This window comes from Prionailurus viverrinus, chromosome B2, assembly GCF_022837055.1.
Source record: "Prionailurus viverrinus isolate Anna chromosome B2, UM_Priviv_1.0, whole genome shotgun sequence".
In the NCBI taxonomy this organism is placed as follows: Eukaryota; Metazoa; Chordata; class Mammalia; order Carnivora; family Felidae; genus Prionailurus; species Prionailurus viverrinus.
Window position 1 is genome coordinate 1,651,536 of NC_062565.1, and position 21,399 is coordinate 1,672,934.

General features: G+C 44.7%; 2 protein-coding genes and 1 pseudogene across 10 annotated transcripts in view; all 3 read left to right on the plus strand.

Annotated features, from left to right (window-relative positions):
• The first annotated feature begins 2,983 nt into the window (after positions 1-2,983).
• The window catches only part of ZSCAN23 (zinc finger and SCAN domain containing 23), a 31,879-nt gene continuing 13,463 nt past the window's right edge, over positions 2,984-21,399 (plus strand). For 6 of the 9 annotated variants that reach the window (XM_047858538.1, XM_047858537.1, XM_047858539.1 and 3 more), the window contains exons 1-2: positions 14,779-14,861; positions 20,470-20,953. In XM_047858538.1, the coding sequence (XP_047714494.1) occupies positions 20,546-20,953 (408 nt within the window). In that variant the 5' untranslated portion in view covers positions 14,779-14,861; positions 20,470-20,545. The other 3 variants (XM_047858533.1, XM_047858534.1, XM_047858535.1) reach the window with 3 other exon arrangements.
• On the plus strand, positions 3,455-4,420 carry LOC125165604 (olfactory receptor 2B11-like). Its single transcript, XM_047858669.1, has one exon. The coding sequence runs from the start codon at positions 3,455-3,457 to the stop codon at positions 4,418-4,420; it is 966 nt and encodes a 321-aa protein (XP_047714625.1).
• On the plus strand, positions 7,927-12,715 carry LOC125165508 (zinc finger and SCAN domain-containing protein 31-like; annotated as a pseudogene).

Consider the following 21,399-nt stretch of genomic DNA (forward strand, 5'->3'; position numbering starts at 1 on the left):
TCTCCTTCTAGTCACACCAGCCAAGAGGGAAATGGGTATTGTTCAGTTTTGTTTTGAGACAGAAAGTGAAGGTTCCAAACTGTGAACAAGATCAAGCATGATGAGGCGACCCCATGAGCTAAATGAATTCTCATTCTGCCAGACCAATGGCTAGCGTGTATCCACTTCAGTCCAGAATTATGTGCAAAAGATCCCATTGTCTAGGAGACAGGAGGAAAGAGAGCAGGTGTCACTAAAAATCAGTTCTCTAAAGGCCAATACTCTGAAGATAAATGTGAAGATCAAACGTTGTGAACAATGACCAATAAGCCAAAGTATTGAGGATTTTTGGTGGGGGAGGGGATGCTGTGGGATCTTGTTTTATTCTTTTCCTCTGCCATTTCATATGCAGATGTAGGAACTTCCTGGCAAATGTAGTTTATTATGTTCTCTGTTTTGTGTTTTTAATTTATTTTTGAGAGAGAGAGAGAGAGAGAGAGAGAGAAAGACAGAGCATGAGTAAGGGGGGCAGAGAGAGAGGGAGACAGAATCTGAAGCAGGCTCCAGGCTGAGCTGTCAGCCCAGAGCCCAACATGGGGCTTGAACCAACGAACAGCGAGATCATGACCTGAGACAAAGTTGCCCACTTAACCGACTGAGCCACCCTGGGTGCCCCTGTCCTCTGTTTTCGGAGACACGTTCCCTTACCACTGCCTCTGCCCTGATATCTGTCCTTGGTGGTGAAATAGCAGCAACAAAGCGTCCTAACCGTAGATTCAGGTGGTTGTGTGACACTTCGTGAATGGGAAGTTGGTCAAGTTGACACAGAAGTGACTTGAGAAGCAGAATTCATCCTCTGGACCCTGAGGACCCATTGTTACAGGCCAGGCTTTAAATTTACCTTTTTTTAGGATGCCTTTTTTGGTTAACTCACATACTCGTATCAATCCTCACATACAAGCCCCTTCCTGTTCATTGCATTTCCATTCTCTCAGCACCTCGGACTAACACTTCAGATTTCTCTCCACTGCTTCCTCTGTCTTGCACACATACCTGGCTCCTGATCATTTCCTAGCTGACACTCTCAGCCTCTCTCCCTGGACTCCTGCAGCAAATTTCCAACCGACCCCCCAGTTTCCAGTCTCCTCCCCTCAATCCCTCATTCTGCGGCCCTAGTAAATGTTCGGAGTGCCCCTCCCGTCATTTTCACAGGCCTTCTGAAAAAAGTCCTGATTTGCTCAGACCCCTTAACCTCATATTCAAGATTTTCTGTATCCTGGACCCGAGTTATTTCTACAACCTGGTTTTCCATTGCACCAGTCTATGCATCCTAGGCTGCATCATCAGTGCGTGCTTCCAGTTTTCAAAAAAATGCGTCTCTCTCTAATGCCCTTTGCCATCACTTAGAGATCTCAAGCTCCCCTTCCATCCCTTTTCATTTAATTTTCATTTATGTTCAAAGTTAAGAAAAAAGAATACTATGAGCTCGCATCGAAAAACCTTCCTCATCACTCTTCACTCTTGATTCCTGTTCGCCTGAGGTAACACATTTTTTAAAAATTTTTTTTCAACGTTTATTTATTTTTGGGACAGAGAGAGACAGAGCATGAACGGGGGAGGGGCAGAGAGAGAGAGAGACACAGAATCGGAAACAGGCTCCAGGCTCTGAGCCATCAGCCCAGAGCCTGACGCGGGGCTCGAACTCACGGACCGCGAGATCGTGACCTGGCTGAAGTCGGACGCTTCACCGACTGCGCCACCCAGGCGCCCCAACACATTTTTAACAATTTTGGTGTTTTCTTCTATTCACCCATATTTCCTAATAACCAGCTTTCATTCTATTTGGATTTTTTCACTTTAAACATGATTTGTTTATTATTTACTATGAAAAATGAGAAACTTTAACCCTTACATAACAAAGAGAGAGTGAAAGGAAGAGCAAATGAGAGAGAGAAGACAGAGAGAGAGAGCGCTCTATGCCTCACCCTCCGAGTATTCACACATCACACTGTTTAGTTACAGCAGCATTGAGGGTTTACGCTTTCGTGACTGTGTAAACGTTAGTAATGATGGAATCATCTAATGAACCACAGCTGCTTGAAACTCTCAGTTCTATCGCAGATGGTACAAAATTCCTTTTTTTTTTTGTTTTTATTTTTTTCATTTTTGGAGCTATGCTGTTCGACCCTTGCTGTACTCTAACACGTTCCCAAGACGTCCCATTACTGTTGTTATGGGATTGCCCCTCATCCTAGGTTCCCTGTCTCCTGGGGTCGTCCTATTGTTTTGTTCTCTCCCTTATTTTGAAGGTACATAGCTTCCAATAACTCCCTAAGAAATGGTGCCTGGGAAATGGCATTTGGGGTTTTGTTCATGCCTTCAAATGTCTTCTTCTAACTTCATACTTGATTGCTCGGTTGTGAATAGAATTCCAGGTTAGAAATCATTTCCTTGAGAATTTTAAAATCATCGCCCTTCCCTTCTCACTTCCATGGTTGCTGTTAGGAAGTTCAGTACCATTTTTTATTTTATTGGACTTCATATGCATATTTTCCCCTCTGGAAGTCTTTGGGATCCTGTCATCCTGATTTATCTGGATGCCACCTATATTCTCATTCCAATTCTTGGAGTCCCTCTCTTTCCTCCTCAGTGCCCTGACTTACGAGAGACCTGCAGAAAGTTTCAACCCACTTTCTGGTACCATTTTCTGTTTCAGTCAAGGTCCCTGGTCGTAAACAAAGATAATGATTCTGATAAGTTAAGCAGAAAGGAGATATTGGAAGAGTGGTAGTTTACAGCATCAAGGCAAAAGGAGAAGAACCAAACTTGATCAACAAGCAGAAATGAAGGGAAGCAAGACACAGCCAAGATCCCACTCCAGAAAGACGATGAAGGATATATCCTTTAATGTTGTCACATGGGACATCAGTCAGGGAGGCACCTGCTCTGACAGTCCGTTTCCTCCTCCCCATTCTTTTGCATCATTTTACCAAGATTCAAATCCTGTGTAGAAGAGTCTGACTGACCACATGTAGATCACACGTACCCTTAGCTCAAGGTTGCTGGGAGAAGAATACACTGCCCACCTCCCAATGGCTTCTTTAATCATACAGAAGAGCCACAACCACTAATGTCCACTAACCTATCACACAGTGCTTTGATTTAGGAAAGAGATAGATAGATAGATAGATATAGATACATAGAGATAGATATAGATATAGATATAGTAGATATAGATGATATAGATATAGATTTGAAAGCACTTTCTCTACTGAAAGGGCTTTTCAAATGTTACTTTCTAATGTTAATTATAATTATGATATTCATTAATGTTATGATTTATATTGAGCATGTCCCCCACATGTCTCGCATAAAAGTATATTTTTTCTCATGTCTTCAAAACTTCTGCTAACTTGGGGTTTTAAAATCAACCTTATCTTCCTTGATCTTAGCAGGTGTCTCCCATCAAAATTCAATGAAGCACATGAATGAAAGTTTTCCAGAAGACTTAATTCTTATGGGTTTTACCAAATACCCTTGGTTGGATCTCCCTCTCTTCTTTGCCCTCCTGATTTCCTACACGTTGACGCTGTTGGGAAATATTGCTATTATTCTGGTTTCTCAACTAGATTCCCAACTCCAAAGTCCTATGTATTTCTTCCTCACAAACCTCTCCTTTTTGGACCTCTGTTTCACCACCACGACTGTACCCCAAATGCTGTTCAACTTGGGAGGCTCCAACAAGAACATCACTTATATAGGCTGTATGGTGCAGGCCTATATATTTCACTGGCTGGGCTGTACTGAATGTGTCCTGCTTGGCATCATGGCCTTAGACCGCTATGTGGCTGTGTGTAAGCCTCTGAGGTACTCTGTAATCATGGACCACAAGCACTGCCAGCAGCTCTCCAGCTCAGCCTGGCTCATTGGTCTGGCAAATTCACTGCTGCAGTCGACGCTCACAGTCCAGCTGCCCCTGTGTGGGAATCAGGAGCTAGATCACTTCTTTTGTGAGCTGCCCGGGCTTATTAAGATGGCTTGCACGGACACCACAATCAATGAGGTCACTTTAGCAGTGGTGGCCACCTTTCTGATAATGGGACCCCTCTCCATGATTCTTGTCTCTTACAGTTGTATTGCCCAAGCTGTATTTCGAATCCCTTCTGCTGATAGGAGACTTAAGGCCTTCAACACTTGTTCATCACACTTACTGGTGGTGTCTTTATTTTATGGCCCCGGCATCTACATCTACATGCAGCCCTCAGGGGACAGCCCTCAAGACCTTACCAAAGCTCTGACACTGTTTTACTGTGTTATTACTCCTATGGCCAACCCATTCATCTACACCTTGAGGAACAAGGATGTTAAAGGAGCTTTGAGGAGATTTCTGAGGAGTGCCATTTTGTCCAAAAGAATACGAGAAAATGATGCTTTACTCTGAATTGAAAAGCTCAACAATAAACTGAAATATATCCTCCTTTAAATATATGTTTCTCCAGAATTGTGCTCAAAAGCCAACTCAAGAAAACCTTCATGTGCTATATTTACCTACACCACTTTTAACACCAGTTATGTTGGTTTATTTCCAACACCAGCCAAATCTCTGACACCAATGGGGTGGCCTACAATTCGATTCAATTCTGATACTAACTACCCAGAGTTAGCATAGACTCCACAACTTAAGGGCTCAGTCCCACAAAAACAGCCTCCACCTTGGATGTCAATCAGAAGTCCAGGCCACCTATACTTATGACCCACAAACTAAGTCAAGGATTTCTACAACCTCCTCAGGTTTGATAATTGGCCAGAACAGTATATAAAACTCAAGGAAACACTTTTCTTACTTTTACCAGTTTGTTACTAAAAAAACAAAACAAAACAAAACCACCTAGGAAGTGCTGAATGCAAGAGGTGCATGTGGTGAGGCTTGGCAGGGAGGGGTGGTGGGTAGGATGTCCATTCATTCTCAGAGCATGACACCTCCCAGCACCTCAATGTGTTTACCAAACTTGAAACTCTCTAAACCCCATTGTTTAGGGGGTTTTATGAAAGCTCCACTACATAAGCATGATTGATTAAATTATTGGTGAGTGATTCAATCTCCAGCCTCTTCCCTTTTGGGGAATCCAGGGAAGGGGCCAGAAATTCCAACCCTCAATAGAGGTTGTTCCCTCTGGCAACCAGCCCCTTCATCCTGAGGCCATGAATCACGTTATTAGGATAAACTCAAGTATGACTGGAAGGGCTTGTTATGAATAATAAAAGATGCTCCTATCACCCCTATCACTCAGGAAAACACAAGTTCTGTGTCAGGAACTGGGGACAAAGACCAAATATATATTTCTTTTTCTCACACTTTGCTTATGAAAATAAGCACCTTCATAAAAAACACATTTACAACAGGTGTTGTTAATCGCAACAAATTAAATGTGAATCAAAAAGTTGGTATGGTAACTACTTAATTTGGGTCTATTCTTCATAGTATAAATTATAACAAATTATATTTGAATCAAAAAGTTAACATTTTAAAAAGCTTTTCATTAAAAATAATATATTTTTCTGTCACATTTGTAGAAGGGAATTGAATTTATGACAATTGAATAAATGGAATGTAAGACCAAACAAGATGAATAGAAATGATAAAGATGTATGTCACAAAATAAACATAAAAAGTAAAGTTGTGGTTTTGAAAGTGTAGCCAATATTATATTTTTTTCTATGCAAAATATAATAATTATATAATATATATATTACCCTGCAATCACTAGATAAGCAACAGCTAATAGATAAATATACAGATAGTTTATGTATGGGGAAATATAGGGTAATATACCATTATGTGACAAAACTTGGTCTTACAAACAAATTTTTTAAAATGCAGACAAGGTTGCAAACTGAGGTGGGTTCCTGGCTCCTTCTGCTAATACAAGCTGGGAAATGTGATAGGTATATGAAAGAAGCTGATGGGTTTTAGAAAATAACATTTTTTAAATGTGAGAAATAGTTGGAATATGTAAATTAGCTTAGTGCTGTTATCTGGAGGGCAACAGGACCCTAGAGAAAGAGCTTTGAGGGCCAAGACTAGAGGATAATCTTGGGAAAACCTTCTCGCTCCCATGTGACATGAGGGGATCCTTGTCCTCATTTTGGAAAAGCTAAGATGTCTGTTGTTCTTTGAAATATGAGGTGGTTACAGCCTTTTGGAAAGCAATCTAACAGGACCTGTTATTATTAAAAATATATATGTTCTTCTACCCAGCAATTTTACTAGAAATAAAATCATCTGTGAGGAGGGCATGCATAAGAATAAATGCTGCAGGGGCACATGGGTGGCTCAGTTGGTTAAGAGCCAACTTCCGCTCAGGTCATGATCTCGTGGTTCATGAGTTTGAGCCCGGAGTCAGGCTTTGTGCTGACAGCTCAGAGCCTGGAGCCCGCTTCAGATTCTGTGTCTTCCTCTCTCTCTGCTCCTTCCCCACTTGTGCTCTGTCTCTCTCTGTCTCTCAAAATAAATAAACATTTAAAAAATTTTAAAAAAGAATAAATATTGCAGACTTGTTCATTATAACAACAACAACAACAACAACAAAGAAATATTTTTAAGGGGGATCCTGGATGGCTCCGTTAGTTAAGTGTCCAAGCCTTGATATCAGCTGGGGTTGTGATCTCACAGTTGTGGGATCGAGCCCTGAGTTGAGCTCTGCATTGACAGTGGGAAGCCTGCTTGAGATTCTCTCTCTCCCTCTCTCTGCCCCTTTCCTGCGTGCTTTATCTCTCTTTAGAAATAAAGAAATGCCAAAACAAAAAGAAATATATTTTAGTATGCTATTGATAGTAAATTAGCTATTAAAATAAATGTCTTAAGACCATTAAAAATAATGCTTAAAAATTATTCCAGATGACTTGGAAGGATCTATCTGGCTGTAGGGGCTCTTTACACATGATAACTGCCTGGTATGTGTACTGTTATTCTTATTTTACAGATAAGGAAATGAGGTTCACAGAGATTTAGTAACTGGATCCTGTAGGGACCAAGGGCAGGCTGTCCCAAGATGGGCCTCCTAGGTGTGAAGGCTATTTTGAGTTAAAAAGCAATAGAAACCCAGCAGATTCTGGAAAAGCTCTTTACCGCCCCCCACAATTACCTAAAAAGAATTTAGGTAGAAGAGCTGCTCCCGGAAGAGCGGTAACCATGGACAACCACACTATGGTATGAAGTAGGCATGGTGGAGAGAGGAACCTGGCAAGGCTTCTTTGATCAGGGTCCTCTTCTATTTCCCACTGTTTCTGAGCGGTCGTGAAAACGTTTGTTTACCAGACACTTAACTCTTTTTCATCTGGTGAACTGCATTCCTTCCCTTGGAGTCTCAGACTCCGACCCCTTCTCTTTAGTTGAGAATGACATATGTGCCTCATTTTGCCAGTCTTTGGAATTTCATGTCTGTGTGGCTTCCCCTCACGTATACTATTAAATTTGATGTTCTCCCTTCAATCCGTCAATTTGATTCTTGTTGGGCTAGAAGGATCTTTAGGGCAACAGGTATTCTTGCTCCCCCACAATCCATAGCACAAAACTAACCGACCGGTTAAACACCACAGTGCCCGTCTGTAATTGCACTTGAACATGCGTCTGCATATATGATCACACGAGCCAGGAGGAAAATGCGGAAAGGGACAAGGGGAAGTGTAGACTTCGGGATGGCAGAGGTGGAGAGAGGAAGAGGAAAACCGTGGGGGGGGGGGGGGGGAGTGGAAGAAGAACAAAATCAGTATCTCCAGACTGACGGTCATTTCTGGACCAGCCAGCCAGGTGCTGACCCGGCAGAGCCCTGGTTCTGCCAATTCCCAGGCCACGCGGGACCACCTGGGACAAAACGCAGCGGTTTCCGGCCGGCGGGAGCCACAGAGACGAGAACTCCTAGAGCGGTACGGCGCACTTCCGGGTTATAGGCCGGCCGGAAGTGGGGTTTCTGGGCTTCTGGGTGAGTGAGCCCAAGCTCACCGACTTAGCTCCGGACCCGCCGCGCCGAGGGTAAGACCCCGCATGCAGGAGACGGGTCTCCTGGTGACCCACGAGGGCCCGCCCCGGCGGCTCCCCTCCCCAGGGCTGTCCGGAGTGTCAGAGGGGAGCCCCGAATCCGGCGCTATGCTGTTTGCAAAGCAGGCCGAGCCTGCTTGGGATTCCCTCTCCCCTTTCCCTGTCTCTCCCCAACTTGTGTGTGCTCTCCCTCTTTCTCAAGAAAAATAAATAAACTTGAATAAAATTTAATAAAATTGAAAAGGGTTTAATTGGAGTAGAGTGAGCACAGAAAAGATTGGTAGGAAAAGGATTATAACCTTAATTTCGAAAATAGTCGGAAATTTCCATTAGAAAAAAAAAATTCCATTACCAAGAATGTCAACTCCTCAAATCATCTACATCAATCATTGATAGCCAAACTTCAAAAATCTTTTCTGTCCTCTTTTTCTCAAAGTGTTCTGGGCAGCCTTTAACGTAGATTAAATTGTAGATTTTCCTTTTTAACTGGTGGCACTTTTTCATCTTAGCACTTTCCTACATTTTGTGAAGGGGAATCTCCTTGCAGCAGAGAGCCGTCTTCGTGGACCCCTCCCCTCGCCCCCAGCTGAGAGAAAATGGCTACAGATCTTATCCAAGATGGACAACAGGAAGGACCTGCGATGGTAAAGGTGGAGGAAGATCACTTTTACCTACAAGAAACTGACTTGCAGCTGAACAGCCAGTCCAGTCAGATCTTCCACCAGCGCTTCAGGCTCTTCCCTTACCAGGAGACCCCCTGGACCCCACGAGGCGCTGCGCCGGCTCCGCGAGCTGGGCCGCCAGTGGCTGAGCCCGGATATACACAGCAAGGAGCAGATCCTGGAGCTGCTGGTGCTGGAGCAGTTCCTGACCATCCTGCCCGCCGAGCTCCAGGCCTGGGTGCAGGGACAGCACCCGGAGAGCGGGGAGCAGGCGGTGACCGTGCTGGAGGATCTGGAGCGGTTGCTGGACGAGCCCGGAGAGCAGGTGGGAAGAGAGGCATGTTCTGTGGTGACAAAGTGCAGCATTTACCGGTTAGGTCAGTAGGAGAGCCGTGAGGGCAGCCATGAGCTTCTGTCCCTGTCCTGCATCATTGTTTCTGTCTGTTCCTTTTCCTGCCTCATCTCTCCTTCTAAGCCTGTTGAGTCCTTTCTCCCTGTCCTGGCTCCATGGGAAGTACTTCCCAAGGTTTTACGTCTAGTTCTCAGGGCACTTTCTTCCCAAGCCCCATGGTCCCTAATTGTCCCCAGGGCGCATTCCAAGCAGATGGACAGGAAGTGCTCTGGGAGGAAGTGACATCCCTGGGGCCCGGCTGCCAGTTACCATGTGATCAACTCCAGCATGTGGAGACCACCCCCCCAGCATGACCTTGGAGCCCCATTCCCTAGAGAGAGGTGAGAAAGAGGAGGATCTGTCTGGAAAGGTGGATCAGGGTTCCTGCTTGGCCAGGCACAGCCATTCTTTACAGTTTAATCAGGAGTAGTATCCAAGAAGACTGATGGCCATGCATGATTTCACCCAAAATCCTCCCTGGCTCATCTGCCTTTCTATTTGCAAAGTATAACCGGTATTCTTGACCTTTTAAGCAAAAGATTTGTATTTACGTATTTACTTACTTACTTTAACATACTCATCTTTGCTTTTCATTAAAAAAGCGTGGAATTATCACATCATTCAGTGGCTTCTTATATTATGTCTCCATTATGATCTTTACAGAGGCCTCCTCAGTGCCTTGCCCTATCCTGTCTTTTTAAGTTTTCTCTACCCATTAGGATAGAGCCACCTTTTAAACCTTTCGCTTTGACTGCACTGCTCCTATCTTCTTCCACATTAAATTCCCTCCTGTTTTCATGCCCATACCTTCCCCTGCATGTTACTCCAGTCTACTTTCAATCCTTTTTCCCTCCCACATTCTCTCCATGTCAGGAAGAACTTCATACACAGCATGTCAGATGTGCTTCCCACTGACAAAGTTTCCTGATCCCCTTTTTACGTCCTGATCCCCTTCACAATCTCCAGAAGATAGGAATAGAGTGACCAGAACAGCCAAGAAATCAGACCTTTTCCGGTATTTCCTTTGAGTTGAGGTAGAATCTTCATGTTAATGAGTTTGGTGGGACATTTATCTCCCTCGGGCCAAATTTCAGTAAAACTTTTTTCCGTATCTTAGTTAATATAAGGGAATTATCAGTTTACACTGAATCTCCAAGGAGTGCCCTATTTGGGGGAAGATTAAGAGGAAGTTTTCTTTCCAAGCAATAGAATGAATACACTTTTGGGGCGCCTGGGTGGCGCAGTCGGTTAGGCGTCCGACTTCAGCCAGGTCACGATCTCGCGGTCCGTGAGTTCGAGCCCCGTGTCGGGCTCTGGGCTGATGGCTCGGAGCCTGGAGCCTGTTTCCAATTCTGTGTCTCCCTCTCTCTCTGCCCCTCCCCCGTTCATGCTCTGTCTCTCTCTGTCCCAAAAATAAATAAACGTTGATAAAATTTAGAACTTTTGAAAAAAAAAAAAAAAAGAATGAATACACTTTTGCTTTTCTGCTATAATTGAATTTGATTGCAGTTTAAAGTGCTCTTTATACACTTAGACTTTTTTCTTAAGTTTATTTATGTATTTTGAGAGAGAGAGAGCAAGCACAAGCTGGGGAGGAACAGAGAGAAAATCCCAAGCAGTCTCTGTGCTGTTAGTGCAGAGCCTGACTCGGGGCTTGATCCCACAAACCACGAGATCATGAGTTGAAATGAAGAGTCTGATGCTTAACCAACAGAGCCACCCAGGCACCTCCTATAAACTTAGACTTTTAACAAACATTTTAATAATCTGTGCCCTTTGGTAAATATTGTTCTCTGTCCTACCTTGGTAAGTACCACTTTCACCTTTCCTCTCTAGTACTTTCCTTCCTTAACTGAGCTGAAGAGATATTTATTGATTGTTGGGGGAACATGACTACAAAAGAGAAAAACGGTCCCTTGGGGTGTAATAGTCCATCAGCTGAAACAGGTGACATTTCCATTTTGCTTACTTTTATAGATGTTTAAAATTTTCCATAACAAAAAGTTTGGAAAGAAAGTGACATTGGAACGATCCATGTCCTAGTTTAAAAAAAATTTTGTTTTCAACGTTTTTTATTTATTTTTGGGACAGAGAGAGATAGAGCATGAACGGGGGAGGGGCAGAGAGAGAGGGAGACAAGAATCGGAAACAGGCTCCAGGCTCCGAGCCATCAGCCCAGAGCCTGACACGGGGCTCGAACTCACGGACCGCGAGATCGTGACCTGGCTGAAGTCGGACGCTTAACCGACTGTGCCACCCAGGCGCCCCATCCATGTCCTAGTTTAGATAGTAAGACCAAGCCCAAGGCTGGGACATTGGCTGGGAGGCAGGAAGTGTCCAAAGGAATGGAATCACAGAAGATGATTCTCTGTGGAATCTGCAGAGGCAGGACCAGTTTCCAGGGGACCCATCTTGGAGACCTTCATGAATGCAAGGACAGGTCTGGCAGGCATCAAGGAAATTCAGAGGAAGGAGAGCCACACAGATGTGATCAGTGTGGGAAAAGCTTCATGCACAGCATCAGTCTTCTTGGATGTCAGAGAATCCACACGGGGGAAAAGCCCTTTCAATGTGAAGAGTGGGAGAGCCTTTAGTCAAAACAAAGCTTTTTAAGTGCCCCTGATTCACATGGGTGAAAAACGATATTAGTGTGATCAGTGTGGAAAAAGTTTTAGTCAAGACTCAGTCCTTCTTAGATGTCAGAGAAATCACACCGGGGAGGAAGCTTATGAGGAGCGAACGTGGTAAAACCTTCAGTAACAGCACAGGACTCGCTCATTGGAGATGCCGTTCCTTAAACCAGCACACTGACTGTGGGAGGGTTTTCAGTGAGTTCAAACCTCACCAGACATGAGCGAGTTCATATAGGAGAAAAACCCTAGGAATGTGATGAATGTGGGAAAGCCTTTAGTGGAAGTTCTGACCTGAACAGACATCACAGAATCCACTCTGGAGAGAAACCCTATGAATGTGATGAATGTGGGAAGGCCTTCCGTTTGATCATGTGGCAATTCTGTTAATTTTTTTTTTGAGGAACCTCCATACTGTTTTCCACAGTGGTGGTACCAATTTACATGCCCACCGGTAGCGTACAGCATTCCTCTTTCTCCACATCCTCATCAACACTTGTTATTTCTTGATTTCTTGTCTTTTTTATTTTAGCCATTCTGACAGGTGTGAAGTGATACTGTGGTTTTGATTCACATTTTCCTGATGATTTGTGATGTTGAGCATCTTTTCACGTGTCTGTTAGCCATCTCAATGCTTCCATGGAAAAGTCTATTCAGGTCCTGTGCCCATGTTTTAATCGGATTATTTGGGCCTTTTTGGTGCTGAGTTATAGAAATTCCTTATATATTTTGTATGTTAGCCCTTTATTGGATATATCATTTGCAAATATCTTCTCCCATTCGGTAGATTGCCTTGTTATTTTGTTGATGCTTTCCTTTGCTGTGCAAAAGCTGTTTATTTTGGTGTAGTCTAAATAGTTTAATTTTGCTTTTGTTTCCCTTGCCAGAGGAGACATATCCAGAAAAATGATTCCACGGTCAATGTCAAAGAAATGACTGCCTATGTTTTCTCCTAGGAGTTTTATGGTTTTAGGTCTCATATTTAGGTCTTTAATCTGTTAGCTTATTTTTGTGTATGGTGAAGAAAGTGGTCCAGTTCCATTCTTTTGCATGTAGCTATTCAGTTTTCCAAGCACCATTCATTGAAGAGACTGTCTTTTACCCCATTGGATATTCTTAACTCCTTTGTCGAAGATTAATTGACCACATATGTGTGGGTTTATATGTGGGGTTTCCATTCTGTTCCATTGATCTGTGTGTCTGTTTTTGTGCCAGTACCACACTGTTCTGATTATGACAGCTTTATAGTATATCTTGAAATCTGGATTGTAATACCTCCAGCTTTGTTCTTTTTCAAGATTGCTTTGATTATTCAAGGTCTTGTGGTTCCATACAAATTTTAGTATTATTTGTTCTAGTTCTGTGAAAAATGTTTCTAGTATTTCGTTAGAGATTGCATTTAATCAGTAGATTGCATTGGGTAGTGTGCATGTTTTAACAATATTGGTTCTTGCAGTTAATGAGCATGGAATATCTTTGTTTCTGTTATCTTTAACTTTTTCAATTATTCATAATATACTATGAATCCATTTTTAACAAGGATTTAATCATTGGGGTTATGATTGCATAAGAAATACCTAATGACCTGTCATATTAACAAAATTTGAATGTTTAAGAACATACAGTCTGGGGGGCTATGTGAAAACAGGCAATCTCAGAGTGCAAAGTAATACAGCCCTTACAAAGACACCTCCCTTTCTCTCTCCTCACTTCTCATTTCTGTTTCTTCATTGATCATTGATCATTGCAGCATTGTTTGTTAAAATATTGGAAACAATCCAAATACCTATCCCTCAAAGACTAGTTGAAAAAGCCACACGATGGAGTACTATGCCACTGTAAAAAAAAAAAAAGACTATTTCAATGAACAAATTTAGAATAATTTCCAGGTTTTTTAATAAGTGATAAAGCAAGGTATACAAGAGTGTATATAATATAATTTATGGAGGTAAAGAAGGCAGGTGCTTATTTTTGCAAGAGAAAGGAGAGGAGAGAAGGAAGGAAAGAGGAAGGAAGGACAGGATAAATTAAAACTAATGAAAATGGGGCATGAGTATATAGCTGACCCTTGAACAAGGCAGGGATTGGCGTTCTGACCCCTGTGCAGTCAAAAATCATCATGGGGCGCCTGAGTGGCGCAGTCGGTTAAGCATCCGACTTCAGCCAGGTCACGATCTCGCGGTCCGTGAGTTCGAGCCCCGCGTCGGGCTCTGGGCTGATGGCTCAGAGCCTGGAGCCTGTTTCCGATTCTGTGTCTCCCTCTCTCTCTGCCCCTCTCCCGTTCATGCTCTGTCTCTCTCTGTCCCAAAAATAAATAAACGTTGAAAAAAAAATTAAAAAAAAAATCATGTGTAACTTTCCGGGCACCTGGGTGGCTCAGTCGCTTAAGCAGCCAGCTCTTGATTTCAGCTCACCGTTTGTGAAATGGAGCCCCACATTGAATTCCGTGCCTGCTTGGGACTCTCTCTCTCTGCCCCTCCCCTGCTCCCTCTCTCTCTCAAAATAAATAAACTTTAAAAATTGTATAAAAAATGAGATAAAATCCTGAAGGAAAAAAATAATATATATACTCACTGATACGGCCTAGAAGCAGTGATATATCCTACTACCCATGGCTTATCGGCTGGTTTCTGTATACCATTCTCCACTGAAAGGAACCAGAGCTTCATGCTTTATGGAACAATGGTGGATTCTAGGTCTAGGGCAGGTAATATATAAAGTGAACCTGGAATATGTCGTGCAATTAAGTAAAGTGCACAAAAATGATTTCTTTGCAGGAATGGCAACAAATGCAGAGGGAACGTGCGTCAGTTTCGTCATCTGTTAAATGGGGATAACTGTATCTAACTTACAGGGTTGCAATGCAGAATGAATAAGTTAATATGGGCTAAACACTATGTTGGCTGTTGTCCCATTGCCCCCGCGGGGCAGAATACACCTCCCAGCGCCTCACTCCATCTGTGGAGCCGATTCGGCGGGGCGACCATAGAGGCGTGAGACCTCCGGGCTCGCTAGAAGGAAAGCGGCCGGAACGCCGTCCCGGAGGTGGCGCGCGTGACGCACTTCCGGCCTTTGTAGCCGGTCACTGTGCGGGCTGTGGTTGTCAAGGACCGGGAGGCGGTGGGGCCTGGTGGGGTGGCCTCTCCTCCCGCGGATGCTCGGTGAGCTTCGGAGTCGGGCCGCGCCGGTGTGTGAGCTCTGTCACCGGGCCGGGTGCGGGAGGCGGGGGCGTCCCGGCCGGACCCGAGCTCGGGCGCCGCGGGCCGTCTCCGTCCCCATAGTAGGATGAGGGGACAGGCGCCGATGGAGGAGCGTTCCTCTCGGCCTCTCGGGGTCTGGTTCACCACCCACAGGGGCGCTCGCGATTTGCTCATGTTTGTTAAGCGACTATTTCAGCAGCAGGTAGTACGTTCTGGGCAGGCGTTGTTCAAAGCACTTTCCAGGTAATAACGTATGTAGGTAGGCTCCGAGTACGGACCAGCCCTCTCCTGCCCCCTTTTCTAACATCGAGAAGGAAAGTGAGGCCCGCTCACTCGACCCAACTCATACCAGCTGGTAAGGGGTGTAGTCAGGGTTCAGATCCAGGCCGTTTTCTTAACCTGCTGTGCTGACTCTGTTCTCTTTTCTGTATTAGCTTCACGGCCACAGCCCAGGGGTTACTTACCTCGTTTGAATCTGGTCCTCCCCACTTTCGGGCCTCAGGAGTCCTGGGCTTCCGGTTAGGATTTAAGAGTAGAGAAAAGTGGGGCGCCTGGGTGGCGCAGTCGGTTAAGCGTCCGACTTCAGCCAGGTCACGATCTCGCGGTCCGTGAGTTCGAGCCCCGCGTCAGGCTCTGGGCTGATGGCTCAGAGCCTGGAGCCTGTTTCCGATTCTGTGTCTCCCTCTCTCTCTGCCCCTGCCCCGTTCATGCTCTGTCTCTCTCTGTCCCAAAAAAAAATAAATAAACGTTGAAAAAAAAAAAAATTTTAAAAAAGAGTAGAGAAAAGTGTTATCTGAACACATGGATGTCTTCCAGAGTATGTCTGCAAGGTTGGTGAAACAGCTACTTTAGTGGTGTGTTAACACGTGCTTCCCCGCCCACTTACCCTTGCTGTGCTTTGGGCAATAGGAAGGAAACCTTACAGTCTTGGCCCCAGGGGTAGGTAGCAGGTATCGATTAAGCCACCCGAAGCCAAAAATTGTACAGTATTTCTTTAAAAGGTGGAAGTTTATTGTGTGCCAGGCTTTGCGCCGAACCATTTTGTATGCACTGTCTCCTGTAATACTCTTGACAACTTTGCAAAGGAGCTGTCCTCATTTTGTACACGAGATTGAGGATCAGAAAAACCGGTCAAGTAACTTGCTCAAGATCACGTTGTTAGTAAGTCAAAATTCATAACTAAATCTGCTACCTTATACCACTTTCTACTTACTGCAGATGAATAGGAAAGGTTGTGTGTGTGTGAGTGTGTGTGTGTGCGTGCACACATTAAAGATGCACAGACAACGAAAAGATACATTCTAATCTTTTTAAAATTTTTTTTAATGTTTCTATTTATTTTTGAGACAGAGAGAGACAGAGCATGAGCAGGGGAGGGGCAGAGAGAGAGGGAGACAGAATCCGAAGCGGGCTCCAGGCTCTGAGCTGTCAGCACAGAGCCCGACGCGGGGCCCGAACCCACAAACCACAAGATCGTGACTTGAGCCAAAGTCGGACGCTCAACCGACTGAGCCCCCCAGGCACCCCTGATACAGTCTAATCGTTAACTGTGTCTACTTCTGGGGAGTAGAGCTTGATGAAGGAATTGGCTATTCTGTACTTCTGGGATTTTGTTTTAATTATGAGAGCTAACTGCAAGATAGAGACTGGGGGCAAAATGATAGAAGAGCTGGAAGGAAGAAGAGGGTGGGCTGGAATGCATGAGGAAGACCTCAAAGGATGTGAGATTCAAATCAAGGTGCAGAGGTTGGGTAGGGTTGGAACAAGTGCAGCTGGCAAGACCACGGACACGGAGCAGGGATGAGGAAAGCCTGACTAAAGAACAGTGAGAAGAGAAGCCGGAGTGGAGCGGGCAGGTTTTGCATGTGGAATATGGGAAAACAAGAGGGACCCAACAGTTGCAGCTAGAGACCTGACTGGTCTTGAGCCGAGCTTGAGTGTTTCGGGGGCCTTAAATGGTGATATCAGGGGGGAGGGCTTGGGAGTGCGTACAGTAAGTAGTCGGGGGCCTTAGGTGGTGACCTCAGCGGGGAGAGTCCGTGGCTGCATCCAGTAAGTAGTGGGGGCCTTAGATGGTGATGTCAGGGGAGAGGGTTTGGGGGTGCGTTACGATAAAGACATACTTGGTTGCATGCTGCTTGATCTTCAGCAGCGTGTATTTCTTTGGTAAAGAGCATTCCTCCCTGAGGGCAGTGGTAGATTTGGGAGTATCACGCTTGCTGAGACTCTAGGAGAAACCAGCTTTAAAATGCAGATGTGGTTCTTTTAAGTGTGGGAGATTATTATGCTAATTCTCTACCTGGCATGTACGGATGGTCCCCCGACCAAGGGTGGTACACATTCATACTACTTCGAATTATGAGTTTGATCTTTCTCGAGTTGCTTGTGAGAAATAACGGATACATTTATAACCATTCTGTTTTTCACTGTCAGGACAACATTCCCTAAGGTACATGAGATCTTCAGCACTTAACAACAAAACAGGATTTGTGTTAGGTGATTTTGCCCCGCTGTAGGCTCATGTTTACAGTAAGTGAGGCTAAGCTGTGATGTGTGGTCGCTTAGGTGGACTCAGTGCATTTTCAGCCTATGATATTTTCAACTCATGGTGGGTTCATCAGGACGTAGCCCCACGGTAAGTCAAGGAAGGTGTGTACAATGGGGTGGTGAACCTAAGTGAGATTAATAGCTGTATGTTTGTGAGCAGGAGGGCAGCACTGGGTTCAAAAAGCAGCAAAGATGTGCCGGTGTGAGGCCACCAGACAGAAATGAAATCTGAAGGAAAGCGAAAGGGAGCCTATACAGAGAAGAGAGGGAAATCGATCTTCGTGAAACTGAGTAAAGATTTGAAACACCACAGAGCGGAGATGACTTTCTATGAGCAGAACTCAAAGCTTCAGCTGCATTTTCTGTGAATAGAAAATCTTTGACTTAAAGCCAAAGCAGACGGGCAGCAAATAGGAAAGAGACCTTTTTCAGGGCCTAGAAGATTGACAAAACAAGAGGGCATGAGTCGCCGTTTAATCCTTTGAACCTGTGTTCGGTTAACTGAGTGACATCAGAGCGCGTGTCCTTCATTTACCTGTTTGATACTTGCACCCCAAACTTCCACACCCTAGAATAGACCCTGCAGACCACGCTTGCAGCCACAATCATCGCTCCCTCAAAGACTAGATAGCTTCTGTCTCTGCTTCCACTTTTCCCATAGTCTGTTATCACGGCAGCCAGTTATACTTTCATATTAAGTGTAAGTAACATTTCGTCGCCACCCCCCACCCCACTGTAAACCTCAATGGCTTTCCACATGTCTTAGACTAGAAGGCAGAGCCCTCACATGGCGTTTCATAATCTCCCGACCTGACTCTATCACTGTACCCTTTGCTCTCTCTGCTGTCACCACATTGTTCAACTGGTTGTTGCTTGAAGAACCCAGCCGTGCTCCGGCCTCCAAGGACTCAGTTCCCTTTGCATGGAACCATCCTTCTCCACGGGGTCCTGTGACCGCCACTCACCTCTCGAGTCTCTGCTCAGACGTTACCTTATTCGCAAGGCCTTCCCTGATGCCCCACATGAAATGGAGACCTTTCTCCCCATCTCCTTTACCTTGAATTTTCTCTGTAGCGTTTGCTGCTGTTTGGCATGTTACCGTCTGTCCCTGTTGGCCCCTTCCGTCTTCCTTCCCACGTAGAGGAGAACGAGTGGTGTAGTGCTCAAGACTGAATTCTGAAGTTAGATTTGTGGGGTTTAAAAGGCGGCTTCCCCACCTAGGCCTGCGAAACTTAGTGAAGCCAGAAATGTTAGGAATTTGTGGAAAGGATAATATTTGCAGATTACCCAGAACGATGCTTCCCTGCCCTGGTAGTCTTTCTTTTCTTGATAAGTATGCCTAATACTGGCGATGCAGATTTAACTTCTCTTGTACTCGTAAGTGATCCATGTTCAGTTGTAATTAAATACCCTCTCCTTGGTTTTTCTTTTTATTTTGTGATGGATTCCAATACCTAAGAACAGTGTTGGTTTATATTTACAATGAATTATAATAATTTTACTTAAATTTGGCAACTTTTAAAGCTATAGGTCATGACTCATGTGGATCATGAAGTCCATGTGGGCTGTGACCAGGGTTTTTTGTTTTGGGGTTTAAAAACAACAACCAGGATTTAGAAAAAGAATAATACATATCACATAAATAAGGGTGCTTAGTGTTTTGTGAAGTTATTATTTCAGTTATATGTGTGCGTGTCTCATATACATTCATGTACATACACATGCATATATGTGTTCTGGGTCTCAGTATAAAATAGCTCTTACTGTGGGTCCTGGTCAAAAAAGTTTGAAAGCCTCTGACCAAAAATGATCCTTTGAAATCACTAGGCTACATAATATTCTTTCAGAAAATTGCTTTCATTAATTACTATTCTGGTTTAGATTCTTTCATAAGCTTTATGTGGTCATAGACATTTGTGTCTTTATGAGCACTGGTTTTATTTTACGCATTGCTGTCCACTGTCCATCCTCAAAGTCTCAAAGATAAACAATTTCCAGGAAATTAAAGGACAAGATACAGCTCAGACCCTACCCCTGTTTTAAAATATCAGGACCAGAGGCTTGGATCAGTCGATTGAATGTCCAACTCAGTAGGCTCAGGTCACGATCCCAGGGTTGTGGGATCGAGCCCTGCATTGGGCTGCTTACTGAGTGTGGAGCCTGCTCAAGATTTTCCCTGGTCCTCTGCCCCTCCGCCGTGTGCACACGTGCGCTCTCTTTTTCTCTCTCTCAAATTAAAAAAAAAAAAATTCTAAAATATCAGAACAATATTTCTTTCATTTTAATATCTCTTGACTACTTTCTGATTCTTTTGCCATGGTGTTTTGATTGCTAGGGTTCATTTATTCCTTCAATAAGATTTATAAGAAAAATAACAATAGTAGTAATTTACAATACTTTAGGATTTACCAAGCTGCCAGCTTCTCGTGCTCTTTATCCATGATCTTATTTTATCTTCATATCCCCTAGAAAGATGGGCCCGCGCAGATTGTACCTGGAAGATCGGGTCTCAGCGCAAATACAGAACTCTTTCCTCCACACCTCACCCGACTGGACAGACTTGGCCTCTCCTCCCCAGTACATTTCTTTTGCTCCTCATTCTGTCCTTTTATCTTTACTTCTCCCTTCTCCATTTTGTTTCCCTTTTCTCCTTGACTCTTAGCGTCCTCTGTGACCACTTGGCACCATGATGCTCGTTTACCTCCATTCAGCATGACATTTAGGCCACGTCTAGGATCTTGCCATTCAAATGGAAACTCAGTTGATTCTGAGTTACTTGAGCTGATTCATTGCGGATGATCAAAATGGTCCCTTCTTCAATAAAACCGTGGGGGTGGGGGGGCAGTTCTGGGGAACGTGTTCTGTTTCTGTTTTCCTTCCCCTGTATCACCTGCCTCAGGATTTGCAAAGTCCTTACTGTTCGTCATGCATTCTCTGCTCTTCACTAAATACCCCAGTGCCCGCGAGCAGAAAAGATTTTCTACATTTTAATGTTTTTTTTCCTCTGCAAATTATGTTTTAGATTTTAGGATTTTCAGAAGAAAAGATCAAAGGGAGTCATCAAGGATAGATTCTTTTTCTGAATAGTGAAGCCTAAAATGGCCACAGCCTCAGTCCTTCAGACTCCAGAGATGCAGGAAGTACGTCTGGCAGTAAAGGTAGAAGAGGAAGAGGGGGATTGTGCCTCTGGGCAGGAATCTGGCCCGTGGAGAGATCACCCGCATAGCAGAGAGATCTTCCGTAAACGCTTCAGGCAGTTCTGCTACCAGGAGACCCCTGGACCCCGCGAAGCTCTTCGAAGGCTCCGCGAGCTGTGCCGCCAGTGGCTGAGCCCGGATATACACACCAAGGAGCAGATGTTGGACTTGGTGGTGCTGGAGCAGTTCCTGACCATCCTGCCCGAGGAGCTCCAGGCCTGGGTGCGGGGACAGCACCCGGAGAGCGGGGAGCAGGCGGTGACCGTGCTGGAGGATCTGGAGCGGGAGCTGGACGAGCCGGGAGAACAGGTGGGAGAGGGCAGGACAGAGGTCGGTAGCTCTAAGAACGAGTGTGGGGTTTCTGTGCAGCAAGAGGAAGAGGACGAGGATTTCTTTGTGCCTGATGTGGTCTATTGTGGGTGCCCCATCCTTCTGCCTGTTTCTTCCTGCCAGTTTCTTGGTCCTTCTTTTCCCGTGCAGTGGGCCTGAGGAGGCCTCCTTACGATGTCTTCTCTGACATTTGATTTCTTTTTTTTTTTTTTTTCAACGTTTATTTATTTTTGGGACAGAGAGAGACAGAGCATGAACGGGGGAGGGGCAGAGAGAGAGGGAGACACAGAATCGGAAACAGGCTCCAGGCTCTGAGCCTTCAGCCCAGAGCCCGACGCGGGGCTCGAACTCAAGGACCGCGAGATCGTGACCTGGCTGAAGTTGGACGCTTAACCGACTGCGCCACCCAGGCACCCCCCTGACAT